Source organism: Pongo pygmaeus, chromosome 21 (genome assembly GCF_028885625.2).
Source record: "Pongo pygmaeus isolate AG05252 chromosome 21, NHGRI_mPonPyg2-v2.0_pri, whole genome shotgun sequence".
In the NCBI taxonomy this organism is placed as follows: domain Eukaryota; kingdom Metazoa; phylum Chordata; class Mammalia; order Primates; family Hominidae; genus Pongo; species Pongo pygmaeus.
Window position 1 is genome coordinate 21000778 of NC_072394.2, and position 18716 is coordinate 21019493.

Sequence of the window (18716 nt, forward strand, 5' to 3'; positions counted from 1 at the left end):
ACGAGAAATACTAAAGAGTGTCCTTCAGGCTAAAACAAAAGGATGCTACACTAAAATCAACATGAAGAAATAAAAAGTACCAATAATGGTAACCGTATCAGTAAATACAAAAGTTAATATTAATCAATTTTTTGTATTTAACTTCATTCCCCTTCATTTGGTATAAAAAACCAATAATACACAATTTGCACAATACAATAATTATATATCTATCTTGATGAGTACAAAATGTTTAAGGATGTAATTTGTGATAATAACAGCATAAAAAAGGGGAGGAACAGAGCTATCTAGAAGGAAAGTTTTTGCATACTATTGTGATATTATGAGATATACATATATATTGATTTCATCCACAGCTCCTGGCTCTTAACTCCTATAGTCCTTGTTAGTCTTTTGTTATAATGTTGGGTAACTTGAGGCCTCAGATGCAGACATCAGAAAACAGAATCTCAGCTGGGCACAGTAGTTTACACCTACAGTCTCAAAGCTTTGGGAGGCCGAGCGGGGAGGATCACTTGAGGCCAGGAGTTTGAGACCAACCTGTCCAACAAAGCAAGACGTCCAAAAAAATTAATGAATAAATAGAATTAGCTAGGCATAGTGGCGTGCCATTGTATTCCCAGCCACTTGGGAGGCTAAGGCAGGAGGCACAATCGTAGCTCACTATAGCCGCAAATTCCTGGCCTCAGGTGATCCCCTGCCTCAGCTTCCCAAGTAGTTGGGACCACAGGCATGTACCACCACACCCGGCTATGTTTTTATATTTTGTAGGGACAGGGTCTCACTTTGTTGCCCCAAGCTGCTCTTGAACTCCTAGCCTCAAGTGATCCTCCTGCCTTGGCCTCCAAAATCTCTGGGATTATAGGCGTGAGCTACCATGATTGGCTCAGAAAAACTATTTTTTACTGACCACCTGTTCTGTGCCTCAGACATAAAATCCATCATATCAATAATGCTATGGAAGTGTTACCATGTGTAGATAAGGAAGCTGAGTCAGAGAAGTTGGGTCATAGGCTTAAAGTCACAAAGGGCATACTGGAGCTGACATGAAGCCCAAGTCAGCCTGACTGGGAAGCCTGTCATCTTCCCCATGGCTGGGTTGCCCTGCCAGGCTCTGTTGATACAACAAGTCCATCAACACCCATGTGGGGTCTGGAATCAGTCTAGTGACCATTCTCCTGCTCTCAGGGTTGAGCCGTCTAGTCCCTTTGCCACAACGTCTGTGAGATCCCAGCCTAGATCAGCCCTGATCCTGCCACATCACCCACCGTGGACACACATATGACTCCAGCTACGGGCGTGTGATAGCTTAACCAGCCTCCTATGAATAGACACTTAGGTTGTTTCCAATCTGCTATGGTTTGGATGTTCATCCCCTCCAAATCTCATGTTGAAATGTGATTCCATGTTGGAGGTAAGGCCTGATGGGAGGTGTTTAGGTCCTGGGGGCAGACCTGGCATGAATGGCTTGATGCTGTCCTCACGATAATGACTGAGCTGTTGCTCTGAGTTTATGAGAGATCTGGTAGTTTAAAAATGTGTGGCATCTCCCTGCCTCCCTCGCTCCCGCTCTCAGTACCTGCTCCCACTTCACCTTCCACCATGACTGGTAGCTTCCTGAGGCCTCATCAGAAGCAAGGCAGATGATTGTGCCATGCTTGTGCAGCCTGCAGAAATGTGAGCCAATTAAACCTCTTTCCTTTATAAATTACCCAGTCTTAGATATTTCTTTATAGCAATGCAAGAGCAGCCTAACACACAATCTTTTGCTAATATAAACAATGCTGTAATAAATAACCTCTGAGGGATAAATTCCTAGAAGTGGAGCCCTTGGGTCATGAGTGTGCATCTGTTCCATATGGAGAGATATCGCTAAAATGTCTTCCACAGAAGAAGTTACACCAATGCACAGTCCCACCAGCAACAGATGAGGCTGCCTCTCTATCCCTTGGCAACACAGCACATTATCAAACTTTCAGATATTTTTTACAATCTGATAGGTTAAAAAAAAAATCACATCTTCCTATAGATTTCATTGACAAACAGCTTTTTGAAGGAATAAGCAATTTATTCAATGTCTGCTCTATGTAAATCTTAGATAATCTGATGGAATACAAAAGATATAAAAGAAATGTTCTCAGCTCGCAAGCCTGAAGTCAGGTGTGACTGACGGAATACGCACGCAACACCAGTTAGGAACATGAAGCAGCATGTCTGGTCAAAAGGGAGACGGGACACAGTAGCAAGCACCTCAGGCTGTCTCCATCAACACCTGCTGGGCCTCAGTTTCCTCTTATGTAAAATAGGGGCATGAAATCAGATGAATCCCAAGATCCCTACCATTTTTGAAATTCTATATTGAATAGAAAATAGTTAAATTCATTTTAAATCTGGGTTCTTCACAAATAACCCATGTTGGCCAGCAGGGTGTGACAACAGCACTGTGTCCCCACCCTTCTGACACTGGGCGCGGGGCTGCATTCAGTGCTGGAGCTTCACGATGCTGCTGCCCTTGCCCCAGCCTAGAACCATAATTTGGTTCCAGACAGCCACAACAGGCAAGTGTCAGAATGGAAGGTGTAAGAGAAACCTTGTCCAGCAGTGGTGACAAACCCACACTCACCTAGCCTCACTCACACATATTCTCACTTCTGTTCACTGCCCACAATTTGACGCGTGGAATCTGGACGGGAAAACAGTGATGCTGAGTGGCCCCAGGCAACTCCTGGCTCTGGCCTCACCAGCATCCACGTAACAGGATAAAGGAGGCGCACAGGACTGATGGGCCCACAGAACCATCTATCTTTAGACCAAAGACAATGAAGGAAGGGATCTTTCATTAGTTCTACTCTGCATCTCCTATTTCTCAACTTGTAGTAAAAGTAATGAATTACTTTCAAGGAAAGAGCAGGATGCAGACAGATAAAAGAACAGATTTGCATGTCACCTGACTATGCTGAAAAGCCGCTATGGCATAAAATATTTGAGGTGCTTAGGAGAACAGGAAGTGGAATCTTTGGAAACTTCAGAAGCCATGTTCAGTCCCAGGGGCCAAGTCTTTCTTTCAGATGCACGGGTCCTTGTGAGAAGTCTGGCTGTTCTGAGTCCCACAACACTGGAGTCTGTATTTTTCACATTACGATTCCTAAACTCAACTCTCTACTTTTCTACCCAAAAGCTAACAGCACTGGCATGAAATAAGCAGCCACAAAAAGGTTTTTCCTCTGGCAGGAACCAAGCTGGGTGCAGGGAATTTGCCAAAACAGACTTCTGGTTTCTGAGCACCCCAAACAACTTTTACTTGGTCTAATCATTGCTGGCCAATCTCCCTTGACAGGATGAATGTTTAAATAAACAAATCTGTCTTCAAGCTGCATTTGTTAAAACAGCAGATGGAGATTTAACTGAGCTAAGGAGGAACAGAGCTCTTTATCTCCGTAAGTATGACAAGTGAGACGAGGGACTGAGGCAGAAGTCTAAACCCTCAGGGCCTATTAAGCAGCTTTAGGGAGCATCCAGGAAAACCTGGGATAGCTCCATCTGTGGCTGTTTTCCTGAAGAGGTTTTCTGGAGGTTTAGTATTTACACATTCCTTTAAAGTGGGGAAGGCATGTAGGAAGAGGGTCAGGTAGGCAGTAAGGGAATGGTCTATTCCCATGGGCCTTGAGCTGGTGCCCAGTAAATCTACATTTTACATAAGATAAGGTGAACGTTTGAAGAGGAGGAGGGACTAAAGGAGGAGTCAGTTCCACAGACATCTCCGGGTAGGTGGAGAAGGGAGTTTGTCTTTCCTCTGCACTTGGGAAAATAAGCTTGTAATCAACATTATCAGTGTGGCGTTTCAGGAGCCAGACTTAGACTGTAGACCTAAAGTCTCCCCTTTTCCATACATTGGCATGTCCTCATGTATGGCAGGTGTAAATCAAAAATAAAATTCCGAGCTCTCCCCCCAATCATCTGAATGGTGCCCTCCTCTCAGCCAACGGCATTCCAAAGTTAACCTGAAGAACTAGTTCAGGCATGACAGGATGGGGGGATGGACTGCCCCATTATGCCCTCCTCCCTTTAGAAGAATTCAGGCACAACTGACCAGCACTAACATTAAAACAGATCTCAAGACTGACAAGGCAGACTCCTGTAGCAATAAGATACCAGATACCAGCTTGACTCTAGCACAGCATCATAAGACAGATAGCAAGCCCTGGAAGTACTTTACTACAAACTACATTTCTTTGCCATATCTTGAAGTAGTCCTGCAAAGTTGTCTCTTGTGGGGAAAATCTACATTCTGAAGAGAATCTCCTTCCTTTTCCAGGCCTTCTTCCTGATCCAAGAGAGAATCAGCTCTGATAAGACACATTTACAATGGATTCTCTCTGAAGCCTGCTATCTGGAGGCTCCCTAAGTATAATGAGAACCCTGGTCTCCACAACCCCTTTTCTTTGTTGTTTTTTGTTTTTGTTTTTGTTTTTGTTTTGAGACAGAGTCTCGCTCTGTTGCCCAGGCTGGAGTGCAGTGTACTAATGTATGACTTTGCCTGTGACTTCTGCTTCCCTAAAATGCATAAGACAGAGTCGTGCCCTAACTGCCTCAGGACCACTTATCAAGGCTTCCTGGGTTTGTGTTTTCCCCAGGCCACGGTCAATCATATTGGCTCAGCATAAACCTCCTTAAGATATTTTACAGTTTGGGTTTTCCATTAACACCTTCACAGCATACACTTGAGTTTTTAAGGTTGAGCAGGTCCAGCAGGTTTCCCCCAGGTGGATTCTGACTGAACAGTTTACAAGTGATTTCTCCATCCCTGTTATTCAATCCAAGCTTTCGTGGGTAAGTGCTTTCTTACCTGCCTGTGCCCCTCAATCAGAGGGTAATGTTATAGAACATCAGAGTCAGAAGGTACTCAGAAGCAAGAAAAATTTAACCCAAAAAAGATCTAGAATAAAATGCAGCTTTTGCTTCACCCTTAAAAGAGTGGGAAATTTGACTATATAAAAGTCAAAATTTCTAAACAGGAAAGAATAAAATCAGAAGATAAATGACAAACAAGAAGGTAATTTTAATGTAAATCACAGGCCAAAGGTTAATCCCCTTAATAAAGAGCTCCTAAAATCAGTACTGAAACAACCTACCCTGCCCCCATCCTCCAAAAGCAAAGGATCTAGATTACAAAGACGGAAATACAAATGGCTCTTGAACTTGTGGAGAGATGCTCCACTGTGCTCATCGGGAGAGATACAAACCCCACTGAGAGAGAGGACTTTTCGCTTGTCAGACTGTGCCTCAGGTCGGCTGGGCTGCTGTGACAAGGCACCGTGGCCGGGCAGCTAAAACAGAATGTATTTCCCTCTGTTTCAGAGCCTGGAACTCCCAGATGAGGCGTCTCATCAAGAAGTTGGCGTGGCTTCTTCTTTGGCCTCTCCTTGGCTTCCAGATGTCTCCCCTGCATGTGCCTGTGTCCTCATCTCTTCTCATAAGGACACCAGTCATATAGAACCAGGGCCACCCTTATGGCCTCATGTGATACTGTGGTGTAGCAAGAAGTGTGTTTAGTCTTGGTCCTCGGTTCCTGACATACAGCTCCCAAAACCCTCAGAATTTCCTGAGTAATAGGGAATTCTGTTATTCATAATAAGCCCCTTTCAACTACACCAGCGTTTATAATACTGAGGTGACTCTAGGAGGAAAGGGGCTGGTTACCAGATGGACCAACTCTGGGATTAGGATAATCCCACCCCCAGCCTCCAGGGTGGGTGGGGCTGCAGCTAAACCCCATCCACCTCTTCATCTGCTGTTCATTCACATTCCTGGTCACAGCTTCATAATAAACCGGTAAACATTTGTAAATGTTTCCTTGAGCTTTGCAAGCCACACTATCAGATGATCAATCCCCAGAGATGGTCTTGGGCACTCCTGATTTAAAGTCAGTCATTCAGATGCACAGGTCACAACCTGGGACTCGTGACTGCCTTCTGAACTGTGGGAAGCCAAATGGAATTGAGCCCTTAACCTATGGGGTCTGCACTAACTCCAGGTAGTGTAAAACTGGGCTAAATTCTAGGACATCCAGGGGTCTCTGAAGAGAATTGGAGAACTGCGTGGTGTGGAAAGACCACATGTTTGGTATTAGAAGTGTTCTGTTGAGTAGAGAAACCATGTTTTCCATTTTACTTTTCACTTGATTACCTCTTTAAAGAACTGTCTCCAAATACAATCACATTCTGAGGTACCGGAGGTTAGGGCTTCAACATCCGAATTCTGGGGAACACAACTTGGCCCATAGCAGACTGGCATCCTGTTGATGAAGCCATGGGAAAGGCTTCATACATGCTGATGGGAAATAAACCGGGGCAACCTCTACGAACAGCAACTTGTCAGCATCAAAATTTTAACGTGCATTTCACAAAAGAAGATTCATTAATGGGCAATAAGTGCACAGAAAGATGCTCAACAGTATAAGTCATTAGGGAAATGCAAATCGAACTAACGAGATAACACTGTACACTGCCTGGGATAGCTATACTCCTGGGATCCACTGGGCAGATGCACTGCAATGCTGGTCTTCCCCAAGGTTCCTGCCCTGTCCCTCCTTGCCATGGGGGCACATTTAAGGATGGCCACCTCCACACAAGCCAGTGCAGCGCAGCTTGGTCTGGGGAGTTCTGCTGCACTCCTGAGCAGCTGTGTGGCCGAGTCAAGCTGCTTATGCTCTCTGGGCCTGAGCTTTCTGAGATATCAAATGAGGAAGCCAAACCTGATCCCAGGCACCTTTGTGCTCCAAAATTCTCATTCTCTTGGGCCCAGCACAATGCCTTCTGGGCTACCCTCACCACGGAGCTCCACAAGAGTCCTGAGGGGGAAATCAGAGGACACCAAGCAGCCTGGTCTCGGACAGCGTGTTCTGGAGATGGCTATTACCTGAGCGTGCCGGCCTATGGGCTGGCCCTGAGCACCCACAGCCACAGCTCCCACACCCAGCCTTACACAGAGCTGACCTCGGCACCCACGGCCACAGCTCCCACACCCAGCCCCACCCACGGCTGACCCTGGCACCCATGGCCACAGCTCCCACACCCAGCCTCAGTCAGGCCTGACCCTGAGCACCCACGGCCACACCTCCCACACCCAGCCTCACCCAGGGCTAACCCCAGTACCCACGGCCACATCTCCCACACCCAGCCTCACCCAGGGCTGACCCCAGCACCCACGGCCACAGCTCCCACACCCAGCCTCACCCAAGGCTGACCCCGGCACCCATGGCCAAACCTCCCACACCCAGCCTCACCCAGGGCTGACCCTGGCACCCACGGCCACACCTCCCACACCCAGCCTCACCCAGGCCTGACCCCGGCACCCACGGCCACACCTCCCACACCCAGCCTCACCCAGTGCTGGCCCTGGCACCCACGGCCACAGCTCCCACACCGAGCCTCACCCAGGGCTGGCCCTGGCACCCATGGCCACAGCTCCCACACCCAGCCTTACCCAGGGCTGGCCCCGGCACCCATGGCCACAGCTCCCACACCCAGCTTCATCCAGGGCTGGCCCCAGCACCCACGGCCACAGCTCCCATACCCAGCCTCACCCAGGGCTGGCCCCGGCACCCACGGCCACAGCTCCCACACCCAGCCTCACCCAGGCCTGACCCTAGCACCCCACGGCCACAGCTCCCACACCGAGCCTCACCCAGGGCTGGCCCTGGCACCCATGGCCACAGCTCCCACACCCAGCCTTACCCAGGGCTGGCCCCGGCACCCATGGCCACAGCTCCCACACCCAGCTTCATCCAGGGCTGGCCCCAGCACCCACGGCCACAGCTCCCATACCCAGCCTCACCCAGGGCTGGCCCCGGCACCCACGGCCACAGCTCCCACACCCAGCCTCACCCAGGGCTGGCCCCGGCACCCACGGCCACAGCTCCTATACCCAGCCTCACCCAGGGCTGGCCCCGGCACCCACGGCCACACCTCCCACACCCAGCCTCACCCAGGGCTGGTCTCGGCACCCAAGGCCACACCTCCCACACCCAGCCTCACCCAGGGCTGGCCCCGGCACCCACGGCCACACCTCCCACACCCAGCCTCACCCAGGGCTGGCCACGGCCACACCTCCCACACCCAGCCTCGCCCAGGGCTGACCCCGGCACTCACGGCCACACCTCCCACACCCAGCCTCACCCAGTGCTGGCCCCGGCACCAACGGCCACAGCTCCCACACCCAGCCTCACCCAGGGCTGGCCCCAGCACCCACGGCCACACCTCCCACACCCAACCTCACCCAGGGCTGGCCACGGCCACACCTCCCACACCCAGCCTCACCCAGGGCTGACCCCGGCACTCACGGCCACACCTCCCACACCCAGCCTCACCCAGGGCTGGCCCCAGCACCCACGGCCACACCTCCCACACCCAACCTCACCCAGGGCTGGCCACGGCCACACCTCCCACACCCAGCCTCACCCAGGGCTGGCCACGGCCACACCTCCCACACCCAGCCTCACCCAGGGCTGGCCACGGCCACACCTCCCACACCCAGCCTCACCCAGGGCTGGCCCCGGCATCCATGGCCACAGCTCCCACACCCAGCCTCATCCAGAATCCAAGCTCACCCCAGACACTGTCTCTCTGGCCGTTGCTCAGCATGGACCTGGCTCTTAATGGACCCTCCATCGATGTCTGCTGAGTCTCACTTCCCCTCTCCCTCTCCTGCTCTGTGCTAGGAAAAAGGCAATGTGAGTTTTTATTTTACATCCACACAAAAGCTGGCAGCTCATCATGCACAAGTGGGACTAAATCAATGTCGTGGCCTGAGGTCGTGCAGCACAATGCACTCAGCTGAGCAGTGTCAGCAGGGAAAGCCCACTCGGACCTTGGATCTCCAGACACGCCCATTCAGCCAGGTTTGGGCCACTCTTTCCAACCAACTCCACAATGTCCCTAACATGTTTTTTAAAAAATGTTTCCACACAGGAAATGTCAAAAGTCAGGAAAATTTCAGAACTCCAGCTATAATATTTACAAGGTTCTATCTAAGCTTGCCATACACACGTCTGCAAACATCCTTCTAAAAGGGGAAAACTTTTACAGTCAAAAGAATGAAATAAAGTGGATCAGAAGTAAATTCAACACTGATAGGACAGTGAAAAGAACACATGAAACACTTGGCATCTGTGTATCAAAAGGAATTTGTCTCTCTTTCCAAACACTTTGGCTCACATTACGTTTACTTAAAGAAAAAAGGGGGTGGATACAGCGGCTCATGACTGTAATCTCAGGACTTTGGGAGGCTGCCGTAGGAAGATCACCTGAGGCCAGGAGTTCGGGAACAGCCTGAGCAACATAGTGAGACTGTCTAGAAAACAGAAAAATTAGCCAGGCATGGTGGCACGTGCCTGTATTCCCACCTACTTGGGAGGCTAAGGTGGGAGGACCACTTGAGCCGAGAGGTTAAGGCTGTGGTGACCCGTGACTGTGCTACTGCATGATGAAGGGGGCCTGCCCCTCCACACCTGTGGGTATTTCTCACAAGGTGGAGACAAGAGACTGAGAAAAGAAATAAGACACAGAGACAAAGTATAGAGGAGGGAAAGTGGGCCCAGGGGACCGGCGCTCAGCAAGCAAGGACCTGCACCGGCACTGGTCTCTGAGTTCCCTCAGTATTTATTAATCACTATCTATACTATCTCGGTGAGGGGGATGTGGCAGGACTACAGGGTAATGGCAGGGACAGGGTCAGCAGGAAAACATGTGAGCAAAGGACTGTGTGTCATAAATAAGTTTAAGGAAAGGTGCTGTGCCTGGATGTGCACATAGGCCAGATTTATGTTTGACTTTACAAAACATCTCAGTGCAGTAAAGAGCAATATTGCTGCCAGCATGTCTCACCTCCAGCCATAAGGCGGTTTTTTCCTATCTCAGTATATAGAATGTACGATCAGGTTTTACACCGAGACATTCCATTCCCAGGGACAAGCAGGAGACAGATGCCTTCCTCTTATCTCAACTGCAGAGAGGCCTTCCTCTTTCACTAATCCTCCTCAGCACAGACCCTTTACGGGTGTCGGGCTGGGGGACGGTAAGGTCTTTCCCCTCCCACGAGGCCATATCTCAGGCTGTCTCAGTCGGGGGAAATCTTGGACAATACCCAGGCTTTCTTGGGCAGAGGTCCCTGCGGCCTTCCGCAGTGCATTGTGTCCCTGGGTACTTGAGAATGGAGAATGGCAATGACTTTTACCAAGCATACTGCCTGCAAACACATTTTTAACAAAGCACATCCTGCACAGCCCTAAATCCATTAAACCTTGAGTCAATACAGCACATGTTTCTGCAAGCACAGGGTTGAGGCTAGGGTTACAGATTAACAGCATCTCAAGGCAGAAGAATTTTTCTTAGTACAGAACAAAATGGAGTTTCTTATGTCTTCCATTTTCTACATAGACACAGTAACAGTCTGATCTCTCTTTCTTTCCCCCACACATTCCAGCTGGCGCAACAAGGGCGAGACTCCATCTCAAATAAATTTAAAAAAAAAGAAAAGAAAAGATAGAAAAGAAAATATGAACCTGCCCCTAACAGATGTAGAAAAAAGAAGGTAGGGTGTTCAACAAAAATGGTCACTGAGGCAAGTGCCTCGATCAGCAGAGGTTTATTGAGCCAAGTCTGAGGACGCACCCAGGAAAAACGCAAGCCACTGAAGCATCTGTGACCTCTGCTTTTCCAAAGAGTATGTGGGAACTTAGTGTGTGTGTGAGGTGGGGGCAGGCAGGAGGGAAACAAGGGTGGGGGCAGGGAGGCAAATGGTTATTCTTATGAGGCTCTAATAACTGCTCAGCACCTGTATGTCTTATATCAGATAAGGTAAATCTTTGAAAAGAGGGAGTGGAGGACAGTCAAGCAGGAAGAGTGACTGATCCTGTCTTGTGCATGTTCTGCACTTGGGAAGGTAAGCTTGTCATTAACATTGTCAGTGTGAGATTTAACAGGATTCAGTTTGAGGAGTTAAACTTGGCTTGCAGACCCAAGGTTACAATTGGCATGTACTGGTTTTATAGCAGATATGTATCCTGAAAGGTTTAGGGGCTAGCAAGGGATGTCCTTGTGAGCAATTTGTGAGGGAGGCCATCGGGAGGTATACAGCCTTTTACCATCCTGGGACCTGGCTTATGTCTAACACTATGACACAGGGTTGTGAAGTTACAGCTCTGTTTGGGGAAAAAGAACAGCAGCTGCATGACTCCATTCCCAGGCTTAACTCTCCCTTTGGCATAACCAGTTGGCGGGGTGGGAATGGGGAGGTACCCAAATTTCATTTTCTTTTACAGAAGCTATTTCCCTCAAGCCTTTTTATCATTTTTTTTCTTCCAACTCAAGTTAAAAATCTACTAAAAGAGCTGGGCATGGTGGTATGTGCCTGTAATCCCAGCTACACGGGAGGCTAAGGTGGGAGGACCACTTGAGCCCAGGAGTTCAAGACTAACCTGAGCAGCATAGCCAGACCCTCCCCACCTCAAAAAGAACCCTGACAAACTAACCATATAAATAGGTTAAACCACTTTTCTAAAAGAGCTGTGAAAGAAAAAAATAAATCTACTAAAAAAAAAAAAAAAAAAAGTAACATAATCCTCCGGATTTGTAAGGCCAATTGCATGTTTATCCTATTAATCAAACAGTGATTCCAGAGCTTTTGTTCCAAGCCATGCTGGCACTATACAGACAGAGGCATGCTTGCCCGCCCTTCTGTCTAAATCATGGAGGGGCCACAAGCCTCCAGCATTTGGTCAAGCCCTCAAGATTGAAGTCAACTCAGTCAGGTCTAGACACACCCCCCTGCAAGGCTGAAAGGTCCTGGAAAGAACCACAACCCAGGCTATGTCCAGGAAAGAAAAATAGAGGTGCTGAGCAGGGATGGGAAAAGAAAGGAGACACAGAAAGTAATTCAGAGTAGCTCCAGGTGGCTCTTACAGCTTGGAGGACAAGTTTGGGAAAAGCCGAGCCTATCTGCAAAGGTCAGTAAACACACCACGTTACTCAGGCCTTCCTGGAGAATCAGGGTCTGGCTAGAATCAAAGAAAGGCTGAGCTGAGACACCCAGGGAAAGCGCTGGTGCAGGTGTGGTGATGGGGGTCTGTAGCCCTAGCTATTCAGGAGGCTGAGGCAGGAGGATCACTTGGGCCCAGGAGGTCAAGGCTGAAGCAGGCTGTGACTGCACCTTTGCACTCCAGCTTGAGTGACAGAGCAAAACCATCTTAAAAACAAACAAACAAACAAACAAAAAACCTGTGTCTGGTAACTGCAGCATCAGGGACCCTGGGGAGCCTGCTTTGGCAGTATGTGCCACTCAGGTCTTTCATTCAGATTATCATAGCTCCATGGCCCTGAATATCTTGATTGTGTGCCAATATATTTAAAACTAGAAAAAATATGTGCCCTGGGATGATTTTTTTTCCTCTACAGAGAAAGACATCAGCACCCCAGTAACAACCTGAGTCGAGATCACAGGCTGAGATGAATACAAACAGCGTTTGGTTTCTGAGAAGGCCAGTTTCCTTCCAGTTCACTCCTGTTCCTAGGGAATAATCTTCCTTATGGTCAGGACCCAAAATGTAGGCAGTCTATCAGGCGTCTACCTTGGTGGAGCCTGGACATCAACTTGTGTCCACCTAACCCTGTGACACTGTCAGATGTGGCTCTCAGGCACCTCTTCCCGTAACATACAGACAGGCCCCACAACAAAGCAGCCCATGCCACACACACCTGCCGAGGCTCCTACATCTTCCTACTGACAATTTTGATGGATACAGCCAAATTGCTCTGTATCTATTTATACAAATAGATACAAATAGAGGCTGTATCTATTTACACAATATACCATGGATAATGTTCCAGGTAGATAAATGAGAATTTTAACACATTTACTCTAAGTAAAATTTGTACTGAAAAATAAATATTCAAAGGTAAATGTATACAAATCATGAGCATATGGCTCAAGGAATATTTACAAAGATAACACACTCATGTAACTACCATTCAGAAAAAGAAAGACACATCAGGCCAGACGTGGTGGCTTCTGCCTATAATCCCAGCACTTTGGGAGGCCAAGGTAGGAGGATCGCTTGAGTCCAGGAGTTTGAGACTAGCCTGGGCAACACAGTGAGGCCTCCGTCTCTATTTTCCCTATTGCCCAGGCTAGTGTGCAATGGCGCAATCTCGGCTCACTGCAACTTCCACCTCCCGGGTTCGAGCAATTCTCGTGCCTCAGCCTCCCAAGTACGTAGGATTACAGGCATGCACCACCACGCTTGGGTAGTTTTTGTATTTTTAGTAGAGACATGGTTTCACCACGTTGGCCAGGCTGGTCTCGAACTCCTGACCTCAGGTGATCCACCCGCCTCGGCCTCCCAAAGTGCTGGGATTATAAGCGTGAGCCACCATGCCCGGCCTATTTTCAATTAAAAAAAAAAAAAAAAACAGGCCGGACACGGTGCCTCATGCCTATAATCCCAACACTTTGGGAGGCCGAGGCAGGAGGATTGCTTGAGCCCAGAAGTTCAAGACCACCCTGGGCAAACATAGTGAGACTTCATTTCTACGAAAAAGCAAAAAATTAGCCAAGCGAGGTGGCAGATGCTTGTAGTCCCAGATATTCAGCAGGCTGAGGTGGGAGGACTGCTTGAGCTTAGCAGGTCAAGGCTACAGTAAGCCATGATTATGCCACTGCACTCCAGCCTGGGTGACAGAGCAAGACCCTGTCTCAAACAAACAAACAAAAAGTTTGATGTAACACAAAAAACTTTTATCTATTTAAAATCAAGGATGGGTACAGTGGCTCATGCCTGTAATCCCAGCACTTTGTGAAATCAAAGTGGGAGGATCACTTGAGCCTAGGAGTTTGAGACCAGCCTGGGCAACATAACGAAACCCTGTCTCTAAAGAAAAATACAAAAATTAGCTGGGCATGGTCGTGTGCAACTGTATTCCCAGCTACTCGGGAGGCTGAGGTGGGAGGATCACTTGAGTCTGGGAGGTCAAGGTTGCAGTGAGCCGTGATCACGCCACCGTACTCCAACCTAGGCAACAGGGTGAGATTCTGTGTCTAAATAAATTAATTAGTAATTAAATAAACAAAATTAGCCAGGCGTGGTGTTATATGCCCATGATCCCAACTACTCGGGAGGCTGAGGTGGGAGGATCACTTGGGCCCAGGAGATTGAGGCTGCAGGGAGCTGAGATCGCACTTCAGCCTGGGTGATGGCGAGACTCTGTCTCATGCATGGATACATATATAAGGGCCAAGAATCCTACCAAACTGACCTTTCCCCCAAATAAAAATGATAAACTTTGGATAGAATACAGAACACAACTAATAAGGCAGATACCTGAGAGCAGCCAAAAACAGGAGGATTCTGGAAGGGAGCTATGGGCACCAGGGGAGTTTCCCACCTCCACAGCTCCCACTCCCAGCTGGAAGGAAATGAGGAGTGATTGCTAACAGGTACAGGGTTTCTTTTGCATGTGACAAAACTGCATTGCACAACTCTGTGCATGTATTTTATTGTATACTCAACTGTACACTTTAAACAGGTGAATTATATGGTATTTGAATTATATCTCACTTAAAGCCATTATTTTTGAAAAGTAAGTGGCTGTAACCTCTACCATGCATACTGTAAACAAGAATGCTGGAGAGACCATATTAATAGACTTCAAGAGGTACAGTATTGGCCAGGTGTGGTGGCTCACACCTGTAATCCTAGCACTTTGGGAGGCCAAGGAGGGTGAATCACTTGAGGTCAAGAGTTCCAGACCAGCCTGGCCAACATGACAAAACCCTGTCTCTACTAAAAATACCAAAATTAGATAGGTGTGATGGTGCATGCCTGTAATTCCAGCTACTCAGGAAGCCGAGGAAGGTGAATTTCTTGAACCCAGGAGGCGGAGGCTTCAATGAGCAGAGATCACACCACTGCACTCCACCCTGGGCAACAGACCAAAACTCCATCTCAAGAAAAAGAAAAGAAAAAAAAAAAAGAGTACAGTATTAATTACCAAAGAAAGAAGGGCTTTTTATAGTGATAATTCAACACAAAGATATATCATAAATGTATAAGCATCTAACAATAGAGCCTCAAAATAAAGTGAAACTCAACAGAATAAAAGAGAGAAATGGACAATTCCACAAGCATATTTGGATATTTAAACTCTAACTTCTTGACAATTGATAGAACTAGATGTATAAAAAGAATTATCAGTAAAGAGGTAGATGATCTTAACAACATTATCCACTTTGTTCAAAGAGAAATATACTGGCCGGGCGCGGTGGCTCACGCTTGTAATCCCAGCACTTTGGAAGGCCGAGGCAGGCAGATCACTTGAGGCCAAGAGTTTCAGACCAACCTGGCCAACATGGTGAAACGCTGTCTCTACTAAAAATACAGAAAAAAAAAATGAGCCAGGTGGCATGCACCTGTAATCACAGCTACTTGGGAGGCTGAAGCAGAAGAATCGCTTGAAGACAAGAGGCGGAGGCTGCAGTGAGCCGAGATCATGCCATTACACTATAGCCTGGGTGAAAGAGCAAGACGCCATCTCAAAAACAAATGAAAAACAAAGATCAACATGCTGAGTAGAATAGGCAGTAATTAAGTCTTTATTTATTTACTTATTTATTTTGAGATGGAGTCTTGCTCTGTCGCCCAGGCTAGAGTGCAGTGGTGTGATCTCAGCTCACTGCAACCTCCGTCGCCTGGATTCAAGCGATTCTCCTGCCTCAGCCTCCCAAGTAGCTGGGATGACATACACCCACCACCACACTGGCTAATTTTTTGTATTTTTAGTAGAGATGGGGTTTCGCTATGTTGGCCAGGCCAGTCTCAAACTCCTGACTTTAGGTGATCCGCCCACCTCAGCCTCCCAAAGTGCGGGCATGAGCCATCGCGCTCTGCCCAACCCTTCATTTAATAATAATTTATTTTACCCCCTTGGAACTTATAATGATTTTTCAAATGGTTATGTCTTCCCAAGGAAGCTGACTAAGGTAATTTGCAATGATGCCTTTTTCCTTCTTGACCAACTTTTCTGAGTATGAAGACTCATTCAAATACATTCCATTGTCCTCAATGTGCAGTCAGGTTGTTCTTTGCTCTTACATTTTAAAATACTTACTTCCCACACTAAGGGACAAGAGGTCCTCATTCCCTTCGGATTGTGTTTAGGCCAAGAGCAAGTAGGCAGGCAGAGGCACAGAGTACCTGATAATAGGTGTATTCTGAGAACTGCAAATGCAGAGCAGTAAAAAGCGGAGACGGCCTGTCCCATTTCATACCCACAGCAACAGACACTTGCAGATTCAACTGTTCATTTCCCAATATCAAGCCGCAGAAGCGAGACACACGCTTGCACCTTCTGCTTTTCCCAGCCAGGTTGCTTTGCTTCCAAGATCTTGTGATATTCTCCAGCGTTTCACATGTTTTGTAACACTTTTACTTTTCAGCAATTACCTGTGAGCTTCAGTCTCAAGAGACTTGCACAACTTTGCTCAACCTAAGTGATTATCATGTGATGACCTGCACAGAGCCTAAAAACAGGGCCACATAAGGCAAGGTATCTGCTCACCCAGAAAGCCTCCTTCCTGTAAATGAAGCCAAGTCATTGGCTTGGGATGAGGCAGTGTGCTCAGCTGGGGGAGCAGGGGAAGGCCTTTTTATTTTTTCTTTGAGATAGAGTCTCACTCTGTCGCCAGGTTGGAGTGCAGTGGCGCGATCTCGGCTCACTGCAACCTCCACCTCCCGGGTTCAAGTGATTCTCCTGCCTCAGCCTCCCAAATAGTTGGGACTACAGGTGCGCGCCACCACACCCAGCTAATTTTTGTATTTTTATTAGAGATGGGGTTTCACCATGTTGGCCAGGATGGTCTGGATCTCTTGACCTCGTAATCTGCCCGCCCCAGCCTCCCAAAGTGCTGGGATTACAGGCGTCAGCCACCTCACCCAGCCAGGAAGGCCTTTTTCATTTTCCATCTCCTTGGTCGCCACCAATCCATTCTCTATCTTGCCAGGTGTTTTGTTTTGGTTTTGAGACAGAATCTTAGTCTGTCACCCAGGCTGGAGTACAATGGCCTGATCATAGCTAATTGCAGCCTTGAACTCCTGGGCTCAAGAGATCCTCCTGATGCATCCTCCGAAGCAGCTGCGACAACAGGCACACACCACCACACCAGACAAATTTTTTTTTTCTCACTTTTTGTAAAGATGGGATCTCACTGTGTTGCCCATGCTGGTCTCAAACTCCTGGTCTCACACAATCTTCCCCCTTCAGCCTCCCAAATTGTTGGGATTACAGGTGTGAGCCAGCATGCCCGGTCTTGCATGGTGCTTTGATGCCTATGGTTTACATTGATTGATTGATTGATTGATTGAGACAGGGTCTTGCTCTGTCAGCCAGGCTGGAGTGTAGTGGTGTGAATATGACTCACCTCAGCCTTAACCTCCTGGGTTCAAGCGATCTTCCACCCCAGACTCCCAAGTAGCTGGGACTACAGCCATGTGTCACAATACTCAGCTAATTTTTAAAATTTTTATAGACAGGGTCTCACCTTGTTGCCCAGGCTGGTCTCCAACTCTTGGCCTTGGCCTCAGGCAATTCTTCACCTTAGCCTCCCAAAGTGCTGGGATTACAGATATAAGCCACCATGCCTGGCCTATTAAATACTGTTTAATGCCTATGTGTGTAACTGACAGAAGTTGGTCTGAGACTCCCTTTCATCATAACCAGAGAGCAAGGTTATAATGAGGGAGAGTAACTACCTTTCATTCATTTCCAACTTCCTACATGGCGAATCTCCTCTAGCAAAAGGAACCTAAAATTTGTAAATGATCAAACTGGCTAAGGTCAGTAGGCACTCATTATCCTGGAAGTCAGGTGGCCCTGATATATCTGTGCTGCGATGGGCACAGGCATCCTGACTGAGCCAAGGCCTGGAGCCCAGCAGCCCTGAGTGCTGCATTAGCCGGTAACCTGCTCACTCGGGTTTCGGTCACTTCCCGAGGATCTTCAAGGAGTGGGCTGAAGATCTCTTTTTCTCCAGGAATCTATAGTCCCCTGTACCTTTGCTGGTTTGGGGGGATCTCTCTCATGGAGTTTAATGTCTCCTTGCAAGGTATTCACTGTCTCCTCTTTCTAACCACGACCCCTCAAAGGAACCTAAGAGCCCTACAACGAAAGACAAGGAAGGAGGCAGGATCTGAGGGCTCTGAGAAGTAAATGACAGCAACAACAACAACAAAGATAGTAAAAATGTCTTTCACGAATTAAGGTGAAAGAAAGACATTCTCAGATGAAAAAAACCAAGAAAATTTGCCACCAACAGACCTGCTCTAAAAGAAACCCTAAACAAAGTTCTTCAGACAGAAGGGAAGTAATACCAGAGGGAAAACTGGAGTTTCAGGAATAAAGGAAGAGCAACAGAAATGACAAAGAGCAGGCTGGGCATGGTGGCTCACACCTGTAATCCCAGCACTTTGGGAGGCTAAGGCGGGCAGATCACGAGGTCAGGAGATGAGACCATCCTGGCTAACACGGTGAAATCCCATCTCTACTAAAAATACAAAAAATTAGCTGGGCGTGGTGGCAGGCGCCTGTAGTCCCAGCTACTTAGGAGGCTAAGGCAGGAGAATGGCGTGAACCTGGGAGGTGGAGCTTGGAGTGAGCCGAGATGGCGCC

General features: G+C 48.0%; 1 protein-coding gene across 9 annotated transcripts in view; it reads right to left on the reverse strand.

Moving 5' to 3' along the window:
• Positions 1 to 18716, reverse strand: part of NINL (ninein like) — a 134075-nt gene that overhangs the window by 93970 nt on the left and 21389 nt on the right. Inside the window, exon 1 of one of the 9 annotated variants that reach the window (XM_063659495.1) lies at positions 8609 to 8888. The exons of the other annotated variants lie outside the window; for them this stretch is intronic. Coding sequence (XP_063515565.1) covers positions 8609 to 8669 — 61 coding nt within the window. The 5' untranslated portion in view covers positions 8670 to 8888. Of the gene's footprint in view, positions 1 to 8608; positions 8889 to 18716 lie in introns of those variants that run through there. 9 annotated transcript variants of the gene reach the window in all.